At 29.0% G+C, this 24,236-nt stretch overlaps 3 protein-coding genes across 3 annotated transcripts; all 3 read right to left on the minus strand.

Annotated features, from left to right (window-relative positions):
- Nucleotides 1-3,071: 3,071 nt before the first annotated feature.
- LOC105647110 (GDSL esterase/lipase EXL3) lies at nt 3,072-6,985 on the minus strand. Its single transcript, XM_012233102.4, has 5 exons — nt 6,658-6,985; nt 5,998-6,128; nt 5,634-5,867; nt 3,907-4,162; nt 3,072-3,376 (listed from the first exon to the last, which is right to left on the minus strand). The coding sequence occupies exons 1-5, from the start codon at nt 6,920-6,922 to the stop codon at nt 3,183-3,185; spliced, it is 1,080 nt and encodes a 359-aa protein (XP_012088492.3). The 5' UTR covers nt 6,923-6,985; the 3' UTR covers nt 3,072-3,182.
- Nucleotides 6,986-14,212: 7,227 nt separating this feature from the next.
- On the minus strand, nt 14,213-15,258 carry HIPP27 (Heavy metal transport/detoxification superfamily protein). Its single transcript, XM_012233104.3, has 2 exons — nt 15,147-15,258; nt 14,213-14,700 (listed from the first exon to the last, which is right to left on the minus strand). The coding sequence occupies exons 1-2, from the start codon at nt 15,249-15,251 to the stop codon at nt 14,314-14,316; spliced, it is 492 nt and encodes a 163-aa protein (XP_012088494.2). The 5' UTR covers nt 15,252-15,258; the 3' UTR covers nt 14,213-14,313.
- A 4,670-nt stretch (nt 15,259-19,928) lies between these two features.
- LOC105647113 (PCNA domain-containing protein) lies at nt 19,929-24,137 on the minus strand. Its single transcript, XM_012233105.4, has 8 exons — nt 23,978-24,137; nt 23,226-23,378; nt 23,018-23,107; nt 22,600-22,754; nt 21,630-21,750; nt 20,599-20,718; nt 20,446-20,516; nt 19,929-20,363 (listed from the first exon to the last, which is right to left on the minus strand). Exons 2-8 carry the CDS (start codon nt 23,331-23,333, stop codon nt 20,117-20,119), a joined length of 912 nt encoding a protein of 303 aa, XP_012088495.1. The 5' UTR covers nt 23,334-23,378; nt 23,978-24,137; the 3' UTR covers nt 19,929-20,116.
- Between the last annotated feature and the right edge of the window lie 99 nt (nt 24,138-24,236).

Raw genomic sequence — 24,236 nt, forward strand, 5'->3', positions numbered from 1 at the left:
TTCTCATTATATATCATTTATTCATTTTATGTTTTTGCAACATGGGATTACCCACATTCTGCAACAAAGCCACCTCCATGAAAGCTTTCTGCCAAAACCTTCAACGACTGGTAATCTCCACTGTTAAGCTCAGAAAACTCTAAAGAAAGAGGAAAAAAACACATCACATCCGTAGATCAGTTTTGAGAAATATAGTAAAATAACAATTCTTTTAATGATGATTAATTATTCTTTTTTTAAAAGGAAATGATGATTAATTATATATATAACAGTACTTTTTCATGGTTAACATTACATTAATTTGTAACAGTCTTTCTGTTTTTGGTCATAGCATTTGACAAGGATCGTTGGCGTTAATTCATTACTTTCTTTTTTTAGGTATAAATAGTTGAAAAGTAATGAGGATAGAGATTGATGAGTGGACTGTTAGTTCTATCACTGTGACATTAATTAATACCTATAAGTAGTTACTTGTTAATTGAATATTCATATATAAAAAATTGGAAAAATTATAGGCAATGAATTGAATTTATATATAAAAAATTCTTCAAAGAGAAATATTAAGAAAAATTCATATTTCTTCATCATCATATAAATATATATTGAATACCAACTACAAGAATAATATTATATTAAATAAACTAAAATACAGGATATTATATATAGGAAATGTCAAAATTTTTATTGCTAATTTATTTCGAAATAAGCCGAAGATAAAGGTTATGATTTTAAGAAATTAATTAATTTATTTTATATTTATGATTTATGATTTATTATGGCATTAGGTGAAGTACTAATCCTTGACATTAAAACTACTAGAGAGTTAAATTATTTAGAAGGAAAAATAATGTATTACTAATCCGTTAATTAATTTAATATTAGCAATGGATTTTTTAAATTTAAGCAATTAAAGAATCCATTGCTAAATTGCGTTTTTCTTTTAGTATGGTCATCAAAATTCTTTATTGTAGGACCCATGACTCTACATGATTTTTTATTGAGCAGAAGAGAACATCCAATCTTAATTTATTATTTTATTTTTAGAGTAATTTTCTATCATACAAAATATTCGACTTAGTCTTCCAAAAAAAAAAAAAAAAAAAAAAAATCAACCTGGCTTGCAAATATGGACAGACCTATTCTCCCAATATACGTTTTTGATGAATTGAAATTAAATGATGGGTAGTTTAAGAAAAAGAGTAATGTAAAGAACAAAAAGGAGTCTTTGAAAGATTTTTTTTATTATCAATCCACTTTGATTTGAAATAACGAAAAGATGACTAGCAATCCATGTCCCTTCTATTACTAAAGTGGATATCCAAATGTGGATATAAATATACCACTCCCGTTTCTATTCTAATCTGGTGATTCCAATCTAAAATTTAAATAGAAAAATAGAAAGGGTTCGAATAAAATCGTAAGAATATGTATGTTGTACATTTTATTGCATTTCTCTGGGATTGTAGTTCAATTGGTCAGAGCACCGCCCAAAATAATCATGAGTACCTACGATATTATAAGTTTCTTCCTCTTAACCGAATCTGTAACCTTCATTAGCAAATTCATTTTCTATGGTTTCCTTGAACTACCAAAGCGTTTCTTATAAATCTAATTCTGAAATTCCATCTAGTAAAACAAAAGAATTATAAATTTCTAAAATAATAAATAGGAATATCGCAAATAGAGCCATTGCAACACCCATCAAGAGAGTGGTTCCCCATCCAGGAGCTACTTTACCATATTTCAAATTCAATGGTTTCAATAAATCCCCTACAACAGTTCAGTGGATGAAGGGAGAAACTTCTCGAAGGAGGAAAAAGATCCAATGACTTCGAAAGAATTGAACGAGGAGCTGTATGAGGTGAAAATTTCATGTGCGGTTCTGTAGAGTAGCAATAAAGGTGACTTATCTGTCAACTTTTTGGAAAGAATTGGGCCAAATTTTCCCAACCAACCAACCACTATCTGCCTTTATCATTTAACTGCCAAGCTTGAATCAAAACCATGTTATGCACAACTAAGCCTCGTTTGGTTCAAGTTCATCTACTTTTTGGGATTTCGTGAAGTTCGATCCAAGGAAGTAAAGTTTCAAGAAAATTACTTTCAGGGAAATACAATGTGCTTGTATTTAGTTGATATATTGACTTCCTGAAAAATAAAATTGTTTTAATAAAATTTTATATATGAATGTCAATAATACCCTACCATGAAGTTGAATATATCAATTGAAATAATTCATTGAAAATATTTATGAAGCAAGGGCAAAGTTTTCTAATTTCTAGAGCTCAAGAAGTTCACTTTCTTGGGTTGAGGGGTAACTTACTTCTTGTATGGTCAAGGAAAAAAGAGTTTCAAGTTTCTGGAAATTTCTATATTTTTTGGAACCAAACAAGATGACATTTCTCTCTTTCCCGAAACTTCAAGGTCCCGAGCAAAGTCACCCCAACCAAACGAGGCCTAAGATTATACTAAAAAAAAAAAAAAAAAGAATTATAAGCAAAAAGAAAACTTCATGTCTACACCTACAAGATTGGACAAAGTTGAAGCTTCAATTTGTGGGAACCAAATTAGATGACATTTCTCACTTCATGGAAACTTCGAGGTCCCGAGCAAAGTTACCCCAACCAAACGAGGCCTAAGATTAAGCGAAAAGAAAACTTCATATCTCATACACCTACAAGATTGGAAAAAGTTGAAGCTTCAATTTGTCAAACCTTTCCGAACTTCACCTTTCATTTGAAGAAAAAAAAAAAAAAAAAAATCACCGAGTGAGATATGGGCATACTCTTCTAGTAGATTATAATTCCACCTATAGAGTATATTCAATAATCGTAGTGGCTTCTGATTGAATAGAGAAAATTGAAGTTTCTTTTTTCTACAAACTGAATTAGTGTAGTCAAATCGATTTGGTTCAGTTTAATTTATGGGTTAAAGTAATTTATTTCCTCCAATCAAACCGAAAATCGAAATTAAAGTCACGGAAAAATTATAAACTAAAACGAGACGGATAGACCAAATGAGAGAACTAAAAAATCGAAGATTTCCTCTAATGCTCATGCATGCCTCATATCTAATCGAAGATTTCCCTCAATTAATGTCTTCCATAACAAAAATACAGAAATAAAAAGTAACTAATAATAATGAGACATTTTCACTCTTAAATACCAATTTGATAAGAATCATCAAAACATGTTGCTTATACTGGGAATGATCATGTTGATTAGGGTTTGGTAAGCCTTCTCTGTGGGATGATAACTATCCCAAAATATGTACTTAGTGTCATCTTTGCAAGTTAATGGGTCATCAAAGCGATTACAAAGGTAAGTCACTTCTATTTTTCCTGTGCCACAGCATCCTTTAGTTGCCACTTCAAAACCTGCTTTCGCAACAGAAATGTAAATGTGATAATACTAAAGGAAATTTTTGTATCAAGATAGCAATTTGTGGTTATAATTAAGTAAATCATGGTTATTAGGTTATGTTCCGCAATAGTTTTTTGAATAGCTGGTCAAAACGTTAAATGCTATTTTTTATAATATTTGGAGTTTGTTCAGCCAAATTAGCTATTTTGATAATTGTTAGATGTTTTAGCATCGTTTAATTGTTAGCTGTTTTAGTAGTTTTATAAAGGGCTAGAAGCTAAACGTCACAAGGGTAATTTTTTTATAGAAGCTACTGCCGAACACATTTTTCGTAACATAACGTTTGACCTAACATTTAGAGGTTAAGATAACGTTTTATAAAATGTTAACCCCTGTAACATTTAGCTTTTAGCGTTTTATGAAAAGTTATTCAAGCGCTTACTTACTAACTACTCAAACAGTTAAACGTTATTAAAATAGTTAATTTTACTAGCAAACCTTTAGTTTGATTTATAGGGTTATAGAAGGATTTTGATTAAATTACCATATTTAGCAGGATTTTGAATGAGGGAAAGCAGTGGATAGTAGATGTCAAGATAGATAAGATTTGCATCAGAAAGTGTTGTGTTGAGGGAATAAATAGCAGAAGAGAGCTTGGAATTGAAGAGAATAGCTGCTTGGTTTGCAAAATCTGCACACTTTCTTTCTATGCCTCCACGTACGGTTCTCTGTGATGGCACACACCCTGCTGCTGGTACGCCCAATATACCAATTCTTCTTACGCCAAGTCCATAAAGCTCCTGTCAATTTCTTTCCCTCATTACATATTCAGAATTTTCAGTCAATCATTAAAAAACAGACATTGTAAACGTATTCTAGCCAGGAAGTACATAGATGACTTGACAATAATTTTAAGTTCGAGTTTCCTCCTCAATGCTTAAAAAGAAAAATTTATTGTAAAAAAAAAAAAAATCATTCTTGACAATTAACAGTATTTAGGGCTGTTTGGTTTAGCCGATGAAGGTTAACTAATAAATGATGGTATTTGGTAAAATTTAAATAGTGATTAAAACGTAAAATACTATTAAGGATATAATTGTTTTTTTATATCATATTATGTATTATGTATAATGTACATTTGTTTTTAAAAAATTTTAATGTGAATATTTTATTTGATTGGATCAACATAAGATATCATGTGCGATATTATTGCAAGAAAGCAATAATGTCCCTACTTGGGTAATATTCTGGTATTACGTTAAAGTAGTAAGAACAAAACGACAGAGAAGTGACGCTGAGAGGCAACAGTGTAGTGATATATTTCCACACTTTAGTTTTAATAAATCATAAATGCATGATGCTACTTCTACTTGTGCAATAAATATTCCCTCCCAGTCCATTTCTAATTGGGAGAATTCATGAAAGGCTCATGCAATTGAAGTTTGGTAAAAATCCGAATTGAGCAAGACAAATTTTCAATTAGCACTAGCTAGGGTGTTTTATTACCTAAATTCAATTTAAAATATGAAGAAAATAATAAATTAAAATTACAGACCTTATTATATAATTCAAATCATATTTAAGTCTATGGTTTAAAACCAATAGTTAGTTGAATCAGAAAAATGGACATAAAATCCGGAATTCTAGATTCAAAACTTTAAACCATTATTGTTAGAAAGAATGATTTTTATTTGAATATCATTTTTCGCTTCAACATTAAGATACGAAAAAAGATTTTACTTGAATATACATGTGATTTTACTATTTTACTGTTATACCAAAATTTCTTTTCAATTCAATGCTGAAAAAATATTTTAAAATATATTTTCAACTCTACGCTAATGATATATGACATGTTACGAAAATAAATTAGGTCAGAATGTATCTAATAGTTTTATATATATATATATATATATATATATATATATATATATATATATATATATATATATATATATATAACCAGGAGATATAACATCATTCAAAATATAAAATATAAAGGTTTTTTGTCTTGTGTTTCCTAAAATCGAATTTGTGTTCTCGTGACTCCGGAAATAAAATTTACTTACGACCCGATCAACACGCCTTAATCGTAGTATTACTTTTTCTTTGCTGTCGTGAGAAGGACGTAACTTAGCTTAGCTGTTAGATCCTAAATTTTTTTTTAATTTTATTTTTTCGCTAAAAGATAATATTACTCTATTCATGCAAACCAGCAAAGAATGTATTTCAAAGCTTGAAGATTTTCAACCATAGAAATGTTCAACATACCTGGAAAAAGCTTGAAGCTGAGCGAACCAAGAAATCTGTATATGAATTAATATCATAGTGTAATTGCCTTAAAGGAGTAGAATAATAAGTATTCAGAATATCGTTGGTTCCTGTACAGATTAAGAAAACGCTTTTGGATATTATAGTTGCAGTTTTTTCTTCTCCAACTGCTGATTTAATCTTTCTTGTGTATTCTTTGAACTGCTCTACTTGATCAGATAAAGAAAATGCAGGCTGCAGATAATAAAATCAAGAAAATTGGAATTCCAGGTTTAATTATGGAAACTTATAGTTTTGGTCATATAACAGGAAAATGGAAACAAGGATGCAAAGAATCAAGAAGATCAGGGAAGCCATTAATTACTGGTAATTTGTTTGTGATAGGATCGTAGCCATTGCCGCCTGAGGCGAAGACAACTCCGGTGAGAAGGTCTTCAAGCTTTAGGTTTGGATCGAGATAAGCTGGCAAGAGCTTCTTTACCCCAAATGCTTCAGCTGGTCATTAATAAAAAAATTTATGTTTTAGAACTTAATTAATTAAGTTAATTATTATTATTATAACTTAAAACTTAAAACTTAAAACTTAAAACTTAAACGTTCTTTGTTTCATAAATTAGTGTTGAAACCTTTTGTTTTTAGTCTTTTTTTTTTTTTTTTTGGCATTTTTATTTCTATAAAATTTTGTTTTACCATACAAATTAAAATACAATGATAAATAAGTATCAAAATAAAAATAAAAATTTAAGTGTAATATTTTGATAAACAAACATTAATCAAATGCGCATTTAAAATATAACGAAATAAATTCTTAATTTAGTATTCTGATAAATTTTATTTGATTACATTTCATTAGTGATAAAATAAAAATTCAAGAAGAAAAATAAATTTGAAAAATTTCATTCCATTTCATTGATTTAATCATATGATTTTTTGAAAGCAAAACATCAGGAAATTGCATTAATTATAGTAAGGTAACAAACACTGCGAAACCTAGTTCCAAACTTGGAGACGAGCAAAAGAATACCTATAAAGTCAGAAGGAACCCTGCCATTGCTAAACCTTCCAGTTGGTTTTCCTCCCATGAAGTCTCTCCCATAAGGTGGGAAGTTGCACTTAGCAGTCGTTTTGATATAGTTGTTGTTGCCTGTATCTACTATTGAATCTCCAAACACAAAAACTGCTGGAATCTTTTCATTGTTAGGCAAAGTTATAGTAGCAGCATTATTTAATGTGATAGAATTAATAGCCACTGCTAGAAGAACAAATAGAAATCTTCCAAATAGAAACATTTTTTGTTTTGTAACAATAACAAAAATGTAATTCTTTTGTGGGTTTTATATAGAATGTGCTACCTCGTTAATAGATGATATATATATATATATATATATATAGGTATTTATTGGACTCGCAAACAATACTTATTAAATGCTGAATAATATAGTTAGATATATGGTAGTAGTTGGAGTTCATTTAATAAAGAAGTTGCAATAGTAAAACTCATTAACTGTATTATAAACAATTTAAAAATTAATAATAATATAAAAAAAGCAAGTGAACTATATTTCGGGACAGGTGGAATGGAGGGACTAATTTAAGAAAATTTGTATGCTTTGAATTGATGGCATTTTTAGGTGTTCTTTGTATTATAAATTTGACAAATTTGAATTGAAAGGATAAAGTTGAATGATTAAGTAAGAAGTTAAATCTATAAAGATAAAATTAAATAATGTAGATATTTTAGCTTGGATCAATTAATACTGAAAGGTTAATTTCTACGCTTATATACTCTTTATAGATTTGTTATTTGAACAATGCGTAATTCATAAGACTCTTGCAACTGGATTTGAACATCCAGATTGACATTTGAAATTTGAAATCTCCTCCTTATGTTTAACTTGGTTTTGTCCTTAAAATTAAACTTGAATTGGTCTCGATGAGACAGGATATCTAGATGAAAGCGGGAATTGAAAACATCAGTGAACTGAGAAATAATATCGTATCATTAATTTAGAAAAATGTAAAATGGGGAAAATTAGTTACATAAACTCTTTTTGCATGTGCAAAGTAGCCAGCTAAATATAAATTAATTAAAACAAGGGGTGAGCAGCATTTAGTCTGAACCGACTCATTTCAATTTAGTTCGATGAGGTTTCTTAAATATCGGATATCGATCCGTTTATGTAGGATAATCGAATGATTTTCAATTTTCAGCTCCGTCATTTGTCTAGCTAATCAAATTGATTTTTATGCGAAAATAGAAATCCAAACCGATTGGATTAGTACTACAAGAAAAAAAGAAATTACCATCAAAAAATTGCCACTATTTCCTTATTTTTTGTCATTAATTTGGTATCACAGTGTTCAGTGCGATTTCAGTTGATATGATATCTATTTAGTCCGGTTCGATTAAATCGAATGCTCAGCCCTAGTTAACAACTAAACTAACTTATAATAAATTTAAAATTTATATGCTAATAGTTTGTGATTGACTTTCTTCATTAGCCGTAAACATACCAAATAGAGACACAAGGAAAATATGCTTGAGAATCATGAAATCTAATATAATGATAATTAATGCAAATGATAATTTACGTGTCTTTCTTGAAAATGAAAAATACACTATAAATTATTATTGATAGAGACCTTTTTTTAATCCGCTATATTAGATTAAGGCTTTAGATTAAAGTAGCTAAAAGTCGTTCGGTTTTAATTTAACCCTTTTATAACTAGAATACGGTGATTTTGAAATTAAAATTGAAGATTTTGAAACCCTCATCACGGTACTTATAAATAAAGTATTGTCCATTTCCGACTTGTCTTTACATTATGGTTTTGCTATCGATATGTAACAATCAATTCATACGACTCTTATCAAGAGAATCCCCTCTTTGGTATAATTCAGAAATGGTATTTTCAGCCATAAAAACTTTCATTTTCAACATCACATCTCTTAAGCCTCGTTGGTGGGACTTTATGTACATCCGAATAATAAATGGATATGCTTGAAAAGTCTCTGTTGGTTGCTCAATTTCTCTTCCTTAACTATATAGTTCGATCATTGTCTTCTGCAAAATCCTCTTTTTGAAAATTTTTTGGACTGTTTCAGTTTGTTTTCTTTATCTGATTTGAGTCGCTGCTTCCATAATTAGAGTACAAGAGACAGTCTCTGTAATCTGAAGCGCTGGATCCATAGAAAAACACTTATGGTGAGTGACAGTCACAAATTTTAAAACGTGATTAATTTTATATTCAAAAACATATGAAAATATTTAGGGTCTTTTCGGTAAAATTAATTGTTTTGATAGCTGTTAGTTGTTTTACGAGTGTTTAGCTGTTTTACTAGCGTTTTATAAAATGCTAAAAGTTAAACGTTATATGAGTTAACTTTTAACTTTTTATAAAACGCTGCATTAACCTCTACAAATTAGTTTAAACATTATATTACCGAAAACTATAAAAAAAACATTTAGTATTTATACCATTCAAAATGTTAAAAACTTCTTTAAGAAGTTATTTTCGAACACAAGAGAATACTAAGATATATATTTTCCACTGCCACTAAGCCAATTATAACATGTTTGATGTTTCAACAAATACTATTATCTCACATGTCTTGTCAGTTCTAATTGAATGCAATCACATGTCAGGAATCAAATCCGTGAAATCCCAAACCTAATGTAGTTAAATCTAAAAGTCAACTCAGGATATCTAGATTACTATTAACTTCCCTAATAATTAGGGTGGGATTTACCTTAATCACATTTCAAAGTCAATTAAGGATCTGAAATTACCGCAAGTCAAGGAACAACTATTTGTCAATAAATATTAATTCAATTTGTTTATATATATACTTAGATTTTCAACAAAAAGCTAGTTACAATATGATAGTCTGATTCTCACATAATTTGGACAACCAACAGGTGGTTTCATCAAACAACATAAATTCAATTTTTAGGCGAACTTTATCTATTAACTTTATTTATTATAAGATCAAGAGTTTCAAATTTGGAATCTAAAAAAAAAAAAAAAGAATATTTATTATATACAGTTGGTAAAAAATTCACAATTTTACACATTTTAAAACAATAACAAAAAAATAATAAGGAATTGATATCATATTTAAATTTTTGAATGAAATTGGAAAATTTATGATTAATGAGAGGCAATTTGTCGTACTATTATTACTACATCTGTTATATGATACTTATTATATTTGAGAAAATAGTTTATTTTAAAATACTTGTTACATTTATAATCTCAAGGTGTAATAAATATATTTTTTTTCATATTTAGTTTTTGATATGACCAATAATAATTATTTCAATTTAATAATTTTTTTAAAAAATTAATATTAAATTAAAGATAATATAATCAATTTACTCAATAATTTATTATAACTATTATAAAACAGAAGTAGTATAAAATTTGTCGTAACCCTCCAATCACTGTGATGTTGACAACTCTACGGACAACTCTAAAACCAGCCAAAAATATCTCTCTAAATCAGAATAAAAGGCAATTTTATTAAATTCTATCCAGATCGACGAGTCGTTCAGAAACTGAATTCAAAAATCAATTTGATTTTTTTTTTTTGAAACATTGTTAAAAGATATAACTAAAGCGAACCAATTGAACCGTGAATGAACCGATCGATTTATAAAAATTCACAAGATCTAAATTTAGTATATTTTAGGGTTAAAGGAATATTTTAAAATCAATTTAGGTTGTATTATTATTTTAATGCTTTTAGTTGTATGTTAAATCATATTTATGAAGCTCCAATAATTAGACTTGCAGATTATTTATAATTATCTTAAATTAGTAATATTTAATGAATATATTATTAATACTTTGATAACTGATTCTTCAATTATGAACCGCCACTTAAATCAATTCTCCATCTACCTGATTTTGAAATTTGGTCAATGTCTAAATATAATAACACTAGTAGAAAGCCTAGAAAGGAAAAACTTCAATCCAATTTCTCTTTAAAGTTACTTTTTACTCCCTAAAGTATTATTTGTCATATAGGTATATATAAGGCGCTAAGTGTAATTTCATTTTAAAATCTTTTTTTTTTCTAAATTTTTTGTAACATCTCAAAAAAAAAAAAAATCACATTTTCCTTTCCCCTACTGTTTCATCTCTTTCGAAAGAAATGTTTTTTTTTTTTTTTTTTCTCACGTCTTTCCCCATCTTTTTCTTCTATTTTTTTTTTTTTTTCATCCAACTTCCGCACTCTTCCCTTTTCTTTCCTCCCAAAACATAGCTTTTGGGATTGTTTGGGAAGAAAGGACAGAAAAGGAGATGAAAAGACAAGGGAAAGAAATTACTTTGAAAAAAGTGTCTCCTGTTTCGCAAATTAGGGACTATGGAGGAAAAATTCTCTTCCACACAAAATGATTTCTCCACAAAATGAAAAGAATGAAAAGAAAAATAAGAATTTCAATTACCAATAGAAATTAATTTGAGTAAAAATGATTCAAGTCTTGTAATAAAAAAGTTGAGTATTCGATTATTGTAAATTGTGAAAATTTTTATTGAGTACGCTTCGCGTTTATGAGCCTGACTATTTTTTCCAAATTGAAATTATTTTTATTAAAGTAATGAAAGATGTTACAGTAATTTTAATTTCTATTCTATCTTTTTACTCCACATCTCTGGCCCTTATCCAAACAAGATGAGAGAACAAAAAGTATATTTCCTCATTTCCTTCATATCCTTTCAATTTCCTCATCCCATGGTGTTAGGTTCATAATTAAGGCCTTGGCCCAACTTAATTACCAAATTAATAACTTCATATTGCAGAGGATGTGACAAATTATTTCTAGATTTCCTTTTTTAAAATTTATTGTCTTTCAGGAAAGCAGATTAATATTAATTTCATGGCCCTACATAAGCAATAATGCAACTAATTTCGATTATCTTGTTTTAAATTTATATCCAAAATACCATTATCTTTTCAATGAATTATTGTTATTGTTGTTGGGACTCCTTTTCAACTATGTGATTATTATTATTATAATAATAATCCATTTAGATACATTTAGATTAATCTATTATAATTATTTATAATTAATCTATTTATTTTTTAAAAAATCCATTTAGATTAATATACACGTTATATGTAGTAAAATTAATTATTTTAATAGCTATCAGTTGCATATTAGTTGCCGGTTATTTTACGAACATTTCATTAGACGTTAAAGAAAGTAACATTTCATAATTTGCTTCCTCAAACTTTAAATATTAGTGTAAATTTATGCCATTGGATATTATTAATACTAAAGATAGTATTTTGACTTTATTTAAAACATTTAACGCCACCTAAGACGCTTGCCACATAGAGTTATATTATAGATATTTTCATTTAATTTAAATTTTGAAATTAAAATTTTAGGATATTACACTTAATTTCCCTCTCTTTTCTCGTTTTTATTTGTTGAGTTTCTAATTTTTGAAGTGCAATTTGACGGTATTTTCTAATACCCGTATCTTTATATTCGGATTGAGTGACAATTATAATTTTCAAATCCTTAACTTTATAAGTAAAATTCGCTTGAAAATACAGCTATCTTTAAATTAAGCCAAACAAATTCAGTAACCAGAGCCAAAGATTTAGTCAAGTGAGATGCTATTTTACAAGTCCAATAGATTGTGTGAACCTATCAACCATCAAAAGGTAATAGAATATCAATGTTGGGTCAAATAAGGTATAAACTAATAGCCTTCATCTTCAAAAAAAAAAAAAAAAAAACTAATAGCCTTCACCCTTCAGTTTTGATTTTATATATATAATTGTTGGATTCTTTGTCCATCATTTAAAACCAATGAAACAAAGAGAGTTTTGAACTTGAAGAATCCCTCTTGCACCTGCAGCTTTGCCTGGATTTCTAAAGGCACTACCATCACCGTTAAGTTTAATTTTCCAAGTAAAATGTTCATACATGAAATCACGGTTCTACTGTATAATTTTTCCATTTTGAAATGAAAACAATGACAAATACTCTTGATAAATCCTAGATATAATGTAATGGATTGGAGGGAGAGAAACAACATCCCTAACCAAATTTCTAACAAAAAAGGTCATCTTACTTTCATTGCCATCTCTCCAAACATAATCAAATTTCTAGTGATAAGTGCATATACAACCTAGCAATAGATTCAGGTTTCTCACTTAATACCGTTACCTTTTCAATGAATTATTGTTATTGTTGTTGGAATTCCTTTTTTTTTTTTCACATAAATTGATTATTTTACCTTTTTAATTTTTGATTATTTTTTAAGATTTTCAATAATCACACTTACTATTTGTTAATTAACACTACAATAAAAAAAATTCCTTTTGTGATTTTAAATTTGACAAGATAAAAAAAATAAAAAAAAAAAGCCTATACATTAAAATTTTCGGGTCAACATTTAAACTAAAAGTTATACATCTTATAGAAATGGACAGATTGTTAGGCTAGGAAGATCTATATGTCAGGATCTATAATTTAAGACTCCACTATTCTTTTTACCAAACAACAGGGACTACTAGGTGTGTTAGTTTAGGACTACTAGTTGTGTTAGTTACTGACCCCGTTGGCTTGAGCCAACTGTCAGGTGTTGACGTTCCGATTTAAGACACTCCTGAACACTGATAGGAGAAGCTGCCTCCTTCTTATAGAATCGTAGCATTGTGGTCTCAGCCACAACAGTAGAGCACGAACAGCCAATAAAATGGACCGTGGCTCCTAGACAACAGTCAATATTTAGACATTATACGTAACGGATTACTATCGTGAAGGATCGGATGGATTGCTATTATAAAAGATAGAACCTGGATAAAACAGACAAATAGAAGATGGAACCTGGATCAAATAGGCAGATGATCAATAGTTTTACCACTAGATGAGTTCTTAAGAATAAAAGAATATATATATTAGTTTTACTACAATTTAGCGAATCACAAAGTTTTTTAAAAGATTGACAACCCTAAAAAAATAGTTCTAATAGTTAAGCTATAATAATAAATAAATAATTTTAATATTTGAGCAAGATTTTGCTTTAAGAATTATTAAATTCAACTTCTACTTATATAATTTATACACATTATGATATATACTCATTAATTCAAAAACATTCTTAATAAATTAGACAAAGCCCTTAAATATATACTAATTTAAAATTTTAAAATAAAATTTTTTGATAGAGAATCTTTAAAAAAAAGTAAAAATGTAACACATAAATAAAAAATAAAAAAGCAAATATAATCCTATAAAAAAAGGTCTGTCAATAGGGTAGAATATGAAGAGACGACACAGAAAAAAAAGGTAAAAAAAAAAGATAAATTACATAATTAAGTTATGAAAGTAACTACAAATAAGATATTCTAAAAAAAAAGCACAAATGTAACTGCAAATTAGACATAATTAAATAAAAGAACAAGGAAATATAATTCTTTAAAACAGAAAAAAAGAAATTAAAGAGTTGAGTTATTAATTTAATAAATATAATTGTTTGACTTATTAATTGAAAAAAAATCATTTATATTGTTAATGCTTTTTTTAATAAAAAAATTCAAAAACATTTATCAATTATTTTTTAAATAAAATTTAGATTAACATTATAAAAACATTTATCAATCATTTTCCTACTTATTGAACACTACTTTACAAAATTGGGATCCACGTAATTCTCACATGACCACACAAGCATTTGGGTTCTCATCGCTAAAAGCACTGACGGTTTTAACTTCAAAAGAGCTTGCACGTGCGAGTGGAGGAGGCTCCGGCTCATCTAGCACATTCCGCACGTACCCAGGTGGGGCCTTCTTATCATAAGCTCCAGGAGCGTAAGGGTGAGGCACGACATCATACGGTACGTAAGGCCAGAAATCAGCCTTCTTCCCCGTATGATGTCTGACACGTTGCAAGACCTTGTTTGGGTCTACGTATCCAGTGACGGTCAGCTTGTGTTGCTTGGGGTCCACTTCTACATTTGTTACTCCCTTCATGCCTTCTACTGATTTCTTCACTTTCCGCTCGCATCCTTCGCAGTCCATTCTCACTTTAATCTCCACCGTCTATTAATATCATGAAACACAGAAGATGTATTTTTGAAAAATCGTTTGGATTGATAGAATTTAAATAATAGAATATATACCTTCTATAAATTTGGTAGATTCCTTCATTTAGTTGAAAAAAATAAAAATTGACAAGTTTTATCATATAATAATAATAATAATAATAATAATAATAATAATCAAAAGATAAGCTTGCTCCTTTCAGTAATTAATGCGCGCAAAAATAAATAATAAAAAATCAGTAATTCTTTCTTATTTTAAACGGAGGATACGTTCTGTTTATACTGAAATCATATTCTAATAAAAATAAAAAATTTAAAATAAAAAAATTTATATATATGTTTAAATTAAGCATCATTATTCTAATAAAGATTTAAATTTAAAAGAAGAAAAATCAACAAAAATTAATTTTAAAATATCATTAAAAAGTATATATAATTAATTACCTTCAATTGCTTCCTTTTGAGCTTCTTATCACGATCATCACGAGAGCAGAAATCCAGAAAACCCATAATCACAGCAATGGCAGTAAAATTTTTGTTAGTTAACATCAAACAAAAGCAAAGGGAAGCTATAAATACCACGAGCTTGAGCTGCTAGCGTGGCGCTGTTGTGGATAACCACGTCTGATCTAAGTATACGTGGACAATTATAAGCTATTACATGTCATTATCTTGTCATCACTCGGATCCTCTAGACTTTTCCTACCGTTAGACAGCTAAAAAGGTATATACTGGTATCTCTCTCTCTCTCTAATTTGTGAATGTATATAATTATACATTCTGCACTGGTGACAGAAATTAGCATTTGAATAAACATTAACAACGCGTTACTGCATGTATAAGTATTCGATAGGACCTGATATCATTCCAACCACAGAACTTAATTATTATGTTACAAAGTATTTTCAATTTTGTTGGTTTTTTTTTTATTAAAAAATTTAAAATTTTCATTGTTGTTACTTCTCATCATCATCATCATTATTATTATTATTAAGAAAATTGTTTAGAAATGTTTTCATTGGGTTGTGGTTTGTGAAAATCACTGTACAACTATGTTTGTAAGTATATTTAATTTTGTTTGATATTTTCTCTTAAATAGTTGTATTTTATTTACAATTAATCCTATTATTTATTATTTTTTTGACTCGTAAGTTTATATTGAATCCATATCTAGCCGTGTATTCACATTTGATGATTGAGTTGAGTAAAAATATTTATTCGCTCATATTATGAGTTGGGTACTTTAAATTGATAAATATAATCCACGTGCACCTCTAACTGATAACTACTGGTCGATAGCAATTTGCTAATGAATATTAATGTTCGATAAAATTTTGACAGAGGTTACTAATAAAATTTAAAATGACTGTTAAGAAGATAAATATTTTTATACATTATGAAGGGCAATATACATATATTTTTTAATTTCTAAGATGAATATATTATTTTTTTTTTATTACATATCATATAAAAAATATTGACTACATTTTTAAAAATAGTAATTTAGTAGAAAATTATTTAAATATTCAAAAATAAAATGATCTATCTATACCTAATTTCTATATACAAGCGGTAGCCTTATTATTTCTTTCGCTTCTAATTTTTTATTTATTTTTAATAAACTTAGATCTATTTTTTCAATGATAAAACTGCTTTTCTATTATTGCTTTCTCTCTTTATTTGAAATTTTTTTTTATCTATTCTTTTGAATTATTACATAAAAATATGGTGTTTGATTTTATTTAATTGGAGAATTTAGATCTTAATTTGTAGATGTGGATCTTCGAATAATGGAATCTAGTAGTGCCACACGTTCTTTCACTGTTATTGGTGCATAATAGTGGGAACTCATTATTGTATGTCATATGTTACAAGGAGGGCTGTAAACGACCCGAGCTTTGGTGAGCTCAAGCTCGGCTGTGATAAGGATATACTCGAGTTCGAGCTCGACTCATTTAAAAATAGCCAAGCTCGAGCTCAACTCGATAACCATAAATGAGTCAGCTCGAGCTGGAACTCGAACTTGAAATCTATTAATCAAAATGACGCCGTTTTAATATAGTTTTTAATTGATTTTGTCTTCTTGAGCTAGCTCGTGAGCTCGATACGGCTAGTTCGTGAGCTCGGCTCGATAAAGTTGACTCGCGAGCTAATGACCCAAGCTCGAGCTCTGCTCATTTATTAAACGAACTCGATAGCTCGGCTTGATAAGCTTATTGAATGAGTTCGAGCAAGCTTTTACCGAGCCGAACCCTGAGTAGCTCATGAGTGCTTGTCCCGTTACAGCCCTAACTACAAGTTTTTGAAAAACAATCAATGTATAGAAAGAGAAGATATTTTATCATCCAAACCAATTTAAGGACTAGTTGCTACTATGAATATTTATATCTTTTGTTAAATATCATATCCGAGCAAAAAAATCTAATGTAATCTCTTTTAATTTTGGTTTTATTATTTAAAAGAACATAAATAATTCTTTGGTTTGTTAAAAAATAATGAACTCAATAAGCTATGACTACTAGTAATATTCTCATGCCGTGCACGGTTAAAAAAAATTTAAACAATTAAGAACAAATAATATAATGTATATATGGGTTGTTGATAGATTTCGAATAAAATTTTTTATATTATACTATTAAAATATATAAATAAAGATAGATGAATAATAAAAATTGCACTCATGATTTTTTAATAATGAAAATGAAAATGAATAGATAAACACGTATCGAAAATAATGGAGTTTATAAAGGTAAATAAAAAAATAAAATAAAAGGAGAATTAATTAGTTTGATTTATTTTATAATTAATACTATAAAAAAAACTCCCAACATCACTAAAATCTACAAATTTAATGCAAAAAATAAAAAATTATTTAATTTACTTTCAAATTATTTATTTTAAAACTATTACAAAACAATAATCATGCTATCGTTTAAATTCATAAATTAAATAATTTATTTATATCATTAAAAGCTATATAAGTTACTTACTTATACTAAATATAATTTAATTTAATCAATAAACAATCATAAAATCAGTTTATTTTCAAATAAATATAAAGATAAATAACTAAAGCACATGTTAGTACTATGAAATTTAAATTATACAAAGCCAAATAATAATAAAAATTACACATGTCACTTATTTAGATTCCTAAATGGCAGCACCAAAGGAAAACCAGCCTGCTTTATATGTATATTTTTTGATTTGATAGTTTATGGCTACAAAAACATGTTAAATAATTTTTAAAAAAGAAGACAAAAAATGTTTGAGTAATAACTTTTAATTCTATTAGTGAAAATAGTTGAAATATAGAAAATTCTAAACTTAAAACAAATGATTAATATATTTAAAAGCATGGACCAATAATCTTTGTCAAGAATACAGAAAAATATAGAGATACAACTTATACATTTTATTTCTAAAAAAGCTAAAGCGTTTCTTGAGGATAAATAATTTAAAATTTAAAAAAAGTACATTACTACACAATTTAAAAAAAAAAATAAACAGAAACGTTTAGATAGGAAACGTTAAAGATACATTAATGGTTGTTAGAGGAAATATTTGTTACTTTGCAAATTTGAAAGTAAAGCTTTATTACAAAGCAATACATTAATATATTAATTGAATAATTCACTGTTATTAAACTTTATCATTTTTTAAAAATTAATAATTAATAATAATTACTTAAAGCTATTAATACATTAAATAACCAAATCAAACCAAATCAAAAACACTAATTTAAAATAAATCCAAACTAAACCAGTACATTAATACATTGAATAATCAAAGCAAATTAAACCAAAAACACTAATTCAAAATCAATCCAAACCAAATCAAAATATTAATACATTAAATAATCAAATCAAACCATGCCAAGTGGAAGTCTAATTGGAGGAATATACCACATATCAAATTAAAATGTCAAGTGAATATACCACATGTCAACTTTCTAGGGAATAAATGCTTGCTTTATATATATATATATATATATTGATTTATGATACTTGATATTATTATTAATGAATTGTATACAAATAAAATGATCAAAAATATTAATTTAAAAAAAATTACTAGTAATTATTTTTATAAGATTAATAAAGTCTAAATATAATATGAATACAAATCAGCTATCAATTAATATGAAAAAATTGTAAAACGTAGTTGATGAAATCAAGAGCTGATTGAAACTTCTGTCAATTATCATCACTTGCTAATTAAAAAGTCAGTTATCATTACTTGCTGATTAAAAAGTTCATTGAACACATATAACCTAACTGTTAAATATGAATCAACTATCAGGTGCATGAATTAGTTAGAACCAAACTTTTGATCTTATAAGGAGAGAATCGTTAGCATCAAAAGGTACTTAAGGGAGAAATTTTCTTACCTTTCTCTTCAAACCAGTCAAAACATTCAATGTAAATGTGGCCTCTGCCTAACTTAAAGTTGGACTGGAAATAAATTCTTTTGCTACTCATTTGTCAAATTGTTCCACTACTTTAGGAATTATAACTTTGAGCCCTATTGTTGCCTGTGCTCTCTTAAATCTCAATGTCCTGAAACTCTCAATAGTTTCTTTCCTATAACTCTTTTGGTCTTTGAGAGCATTGTGTTATTAATCCATAAATAACAATTGACTGGTGAGTGATCTAGTAGGATTCTGTTCTATTAGGCATGCCAAAGTTTATTATAATAAAAAAAAATCGATTGGCTGATAGCTTGAAACGTGGATTGCAGGTTAAGCGATAAAAATTCTCCACTTACTATAATTTGTAAATTAAGGAACTGAAAATTATAAAAAGAGTTTATATGCATTGGATAAAGTACTTTGCACACAAATAAATGTACTGAAAATGTAAAGACAACTTATATAGTAAAATAAAGGGACTAACTAGAAATTGTAATGAGAGCTTAAAAAGTAAATAACAATAGTTTGCATTGCCAATGCTGATGGCAATGAATAACACTATTCACCTGAGGGTTAAAAGACAATTGAGTCTCTAAATTATATCCAAATTAATATTTAAATTCACTTATGCTCGAGAAATGACTTTGAGTTATAACATCTCTATTTGTGTTTTATGTCATTATCACATGTCCTTCGGTGCAAAAATTAAGCTCTTTTCGTCCGGAAAGTAAACATCTTCCATCTAAAGTGTATGTCCAACCAATAGTAAAGAACTCATTTCTTGGATGAAAAGACCCAATCATAAGACCAAAGGATAAATTAGAAATGTCATAATTATTTTTCAAATATAGAGAAATTTAAGTGTCGATTTGAATATTATTTACAGACTCACTTATATTCAAATATAAAAATGCTTAAAATCTAAAAAATTTTAGCATTAAACCACAATTTTCATCGAAAAACCAAAACAAAAATAGTGTAAACATCTTGAGGAAGCGCCCTGTCAGTCATTTGGGGTGCCTTCATCTTCCTCAGGCCTCACAAAGAACTCAATAAAAGCTATTCGACTAGGCTGTTGATAGCCAGCAGAATCAATGTGTTGATGTGAATTTGATAGTCTCCCAACTGAAACCAGGTGCTGAACTTTCAACATTCCACCTCTCCCAATGGTCAACTTGCTTCCTCTGTTCTCTTTAATAACGGTACCGGGTATGTTAGAAGTAGTTGCCCTAAGGAACTTGTATTTATACCTGCACACAAATAACAGAACCGGAAAGATTTAATTAAAGACTGGTGCCTTTGATGTAACAAATCAAAAACAATTGAAGATACCTATAAGCAACTTGGTGATCACAGTGAAATGCAATTAACAAATCAGTATTCACATAGTACATGAAGTCTATCTGCAAAAAAAGAAAAAGAAAATGTTTAGGCTAGTAGATGGTCAAGTATTCTGAGGACGACTTGCTTGTATATGATTCACACCTGCAAATCTCCATGGCCTTCAGCTTTGAAGGTTACAGATGGGGGTACTGGTTTTAGAATAATCTGGATGCTGGCTCCTGGCCATTCAAGATCATCGATAGCTTCCTTCAGTGCTGCAGACTGCATTGCAAGTATGAAGAATTCAGCATTCCTTAAAGGAGGATGCATTTGATGGGGAAAAAAAAAAAAGATGCTCAATAAGCATGAGTGACTCCATAAATCTTACTATCAGAAGACCACATAAATATTACCTATTATATCAGTTGCTTGAATAGATATCATCCAAACAGATTCATAGGTAATGTAACAAGAGAATCTTCAATCCTATTGCAAGAACATAAAAGGACTGGTCAAGAGCTCATGGGCATTTGCCAGGATACATGCTACTACTGCATTCCTTGAAGCTTGAAGCTCCAATAAACGACATTCAGATGAAAAACAGTGAATGGAGTATTGAAAAAGTAATTAACAGAACTACTCAATGACTTCGGAAATGAATCGGGATGCAAGAAGAAAAGCAAAGTTATGATAGCATTAGATTCCTCGATCAAATAGGTTCACGACAATTCACTCTCAAAAAACCCAAAAAGGCATTAGGTGATTAGATCCCAACTCTTTTAGGAAGCAGTAGAAACCCCATCTCACTATCAACTATTTTCTTCCATAAGATGCATGCTAAATTCATAATTTAAATTTGAATTAGTAATATATTTATACTAAAGTGTGTTTACTGCAATAACATAATGCATGTCCAGAGTTTGTTTTTAGGATGTAGAAATCTAATATTCTAATGCATGTATTACATAATATTACATTGAACCATATTCAATGAATCAGCAAGTTCTTGAAAGAAATTACCATCAAAAGCCACACTGTAATATTTTTTAACCAAGAGAACACTATATGAGAAAAATGAAATGGTACAAGTACCCAAGTAAACATGCATGGTGCAAACACATGAGAGACTCAAGGGCAAAAGTGAGACCAAACTGGTGGTTTGCTTACATGTAAATGCATATCTTAAAGTATACCTTAACAGTAAAACTTAGTGGTGTACTTCCTGCAGGTTCAAAGTTGTAGTCCCATGAAATTGTATCTGGAATTCTTGTCCTGATTTCCGCATAAATACAAGTATCTGGGGAATCAACAGACCTAAACATTGAGGGATAGTATGAGTTATAGCAGGATTCATGGACTTTAAATCTAAATACAAGAAACTCTTGGATTGTGGAGTGCTGTTGCCCCTCAAATAGGCATTTCTTATTAAACTTCCTCCAAAGAAACATGACAATCTCTTGCACATTAGGATTTTAAACAAAATGGATCAATGATAAACCATTCTGCTTAACCAAACAGATTTTAAACTTTTGACAAATGACATCTATTTCAATAGGGAAAACAAAAGTGTAAGGAGGATGCCATTTATTCCAATTTGGAAAAGAAAAAAAAAAAAAAAAGCATAAAGAAGAATATGTAAGTTTCATTTTGAACATTTAAAAAATTTACATTTTGGGTATTCAATCAAACAATTAGTTGACATTAGGGATTTGATATTCACAGAAGGCCTAACTGCAAAGAACCACTTATACTACAATCCTCCAAAGTATCAATTTGAATTGCATTTTATTCTTGAACATCCTTGCTGCATATGAGAATTAGAAATGGTTTATTCAGCTTTTCAGAATGCAGATGAAGACCAAAACATCCTTGCTTTTATACTTCAACATCCTTGCTACATACAAGATTTTTGAAATCTAATAATTTTTTGGGTAAGTCTCAACTAAAGTATGCTAAGTAATTGTAGCACAAATGAGTGTTTTATTTCCTTAAAGTCCCATATGATGAACCCATGTCCAATAAATCTAATACCCTTTACCCTAAATATTCTAAGTAGCCAAACCGCAATTAGTCACATTTTGACCTGAAAAACTCTGTTGATCAAGCATTCTAGGTCTAGAAATTCTCAATTAAGGAGTATAGATAAGTAGAACATCTCCATACTTGAGTAGAAGCTGCATGTCTGGTCCAGGATATTGAATTTCAATTGCAGTTGCATGTCCAGGAACTGAAAATGTGTTCAAGCAATCAACAAAAAGCCCCAAGCTCAATCCAAACCTAGGCCGTCCTTGAGCATTATATTCATATCGAACAAAAAGCTACAAATATAAATCAAAACTATTCATCAATTAGACACCAATAGGGAAGCTCCCTGCTACAGGGGGGACAAAAAAAGAAAACCTACTTTTCTCAACTCATGAAAAAAAAAAAAAAAAACTACTTACAAAAGTTAGAAAAACATCATTTCTTTAGTTTTCAATTGTTTTCTCAACAATCAAACAAAAAGTTTGAGTTTTAGTAAACAAAAAAAAAAAAAAAAAAAAAAAAAAATGAAAAGCAATCAATTTCTTGGTTTTGGTACCTCTTTTTGGAGATAAACTTTTGCTTGAAGACAACCTATCTCCTCAACTATCAAAACAATGCCATGCTCAGATAATTCCACTACCGCGTCCTGTATCACATCAATATTGGATAGAGAAAAGAAATGTTAGAACCACAAAAAATCCTACAGGTCCGTGCAGCATAAGCAACTTCTAAATAGACTCTATTATGTCCTTTTGGTCCCAGACCTGATGGCGTTTCCATCGAACAGCGGAAAATGCATCAACCATGCCTTGCACATTGTCCATCTGGCACACCAAATCAGGTGCCTCCGGCTCTGTTGCTGATGAATTCATGGTCTTCTTAATCAATCAAGTGTTTTAAATATTGCATATTCAAACCTGCATATATGTGAATAAATTAATAATTTGATACACAAAGATCCAATATCAAATTGATTTTCTGTTATTAACATCATCATATACAATTAAGATCTTCATCCAATCAAATTGTAGGAAGTCCCAAAAAATCACAAACTAAGTTCAACTACTAACAAACAAAAGTTTGCATCAGTAAAAGAATATCAATTTGCATCTGCAACCCAAAAAATGTTTCTCAATCTGCTTGTTGGTATCTGAAACCAAATGTTTCCCATCTTCCACTCTGCTAAATACACCAATTCACCATGCTTCAACTCCATAAGTGGTTGAATGCCACACAAACACCAAAACCGATAATGATATCTCAAGAACCACAGAATTGTTTCATATTTAATAATTAGAAAAGTTAAAATAGATATCATCACGTCAATATATCCATTGAAATAACGAAACATAGCTTGCTATTTTGCAAATTCCATAGCAAAAGAATACTAGTTTAATTTAAAGGTTCATTCGAATAAAAATTAGGTGATATTGCATATGCTAAGAGCTCAACAAAAAGGCTCATCCAAAAAAATAAAAATGAAAATAGAAACTGAGGGGTAGACTGAAACTCATACCATCTCTAGCAATCTCAACTCCACCAAGTTCGAGCATAGAAACGACACGGCCTCTCCAATTTCTTTCCTGAGTAGTAGAGAGAGCTGAGTCGGGTTACAGCACTGTATTGAGTTTCTGAGAAAGAAAACGTACCGCCCTTACAGCACTTTCCCTGGATCTTCAAGACCGCTCTGTTGCTCTAAAACTAAAAGTAATGGGCTTTGGGTTTTCGCAAGACAAAACTTGATTTTGAATTGGGCCTTCCTGCTCCCTTTTGGG

The sequence above is a fragment of the Jatropha curcas genome, chromosome 4, assembly GCF_041381405.1.
Source record: "Jatropha curcas cultivar XTBG-Jc1 chromosome 4, XTBG_Jcur_1.0, whole genome shotgun sequence".
In the NCBI taxonomy this organism is placed as follows: Eukaryota; Viridiplantae; Streptophyta; class Magnoliopsida; order Malpighiales; family Euphorbiaceae; genus Jatropha; species Jatropha curcas.

Bases quoted from the DNA above. Each gene is read 5' to 3' on its own strand.
- LOC105647113 (XM_012233105.4), bottom strand. From the start codon at position 23,333: ATGAATTCATCAGCAACAGAGCCGGAGGCACCTGATTTGGTGTGCCAG. The intron at 20,517-20,598 runs GTGTGAATCATA...CTTTTTTTGCAG, and splicing joins AAGGCCATGGAGATTTGCAG to ATAGACTTCATGTACTATGT. The intron at 20,364-20,445 runs GTATCTTCAATT...ATTTGTGTGCAG, and splicing joins GATCACCAAGTTGCTTATAG to GTATAAATACAAGTTCCTTA.
- HIPP27 (XM_012233104.3), bottom strand. From the start codon at position 15,251: ATGTTAACTAACAAAAATTTTACTGCCATTGCTGTGATTATGGGTTTT. The intron at 14,701-15,146 runs GTAATTAATTAT...TGATATTAATAG, and splicing joins TCAAAAGGAAGCAATTGAAG to ACGGTGGAGATTAAAGTGAG.
- LOC105647110 (XM_012233102.4), bottom strand. From the start codon at position 6,922: ATGTTTCTATTTGGAAGATTTCTATTTGTTCTTCTAGCAGTGGCTATT. The intron at 5,868-5,997 runs GTAATTAATGGC...TATTATCTGCAG, and splicing joins CTATCACAAACAAATTACCA to CCTGCATTTTCTTTATCTGA. The intron at 4,163-5,633 runs GTATGTTGAACA...AGAAATTGACAG, and splicing joins CAGCTTCAAGCTTTTTCCAG to GAGCTTTATGGACTTGGCGT.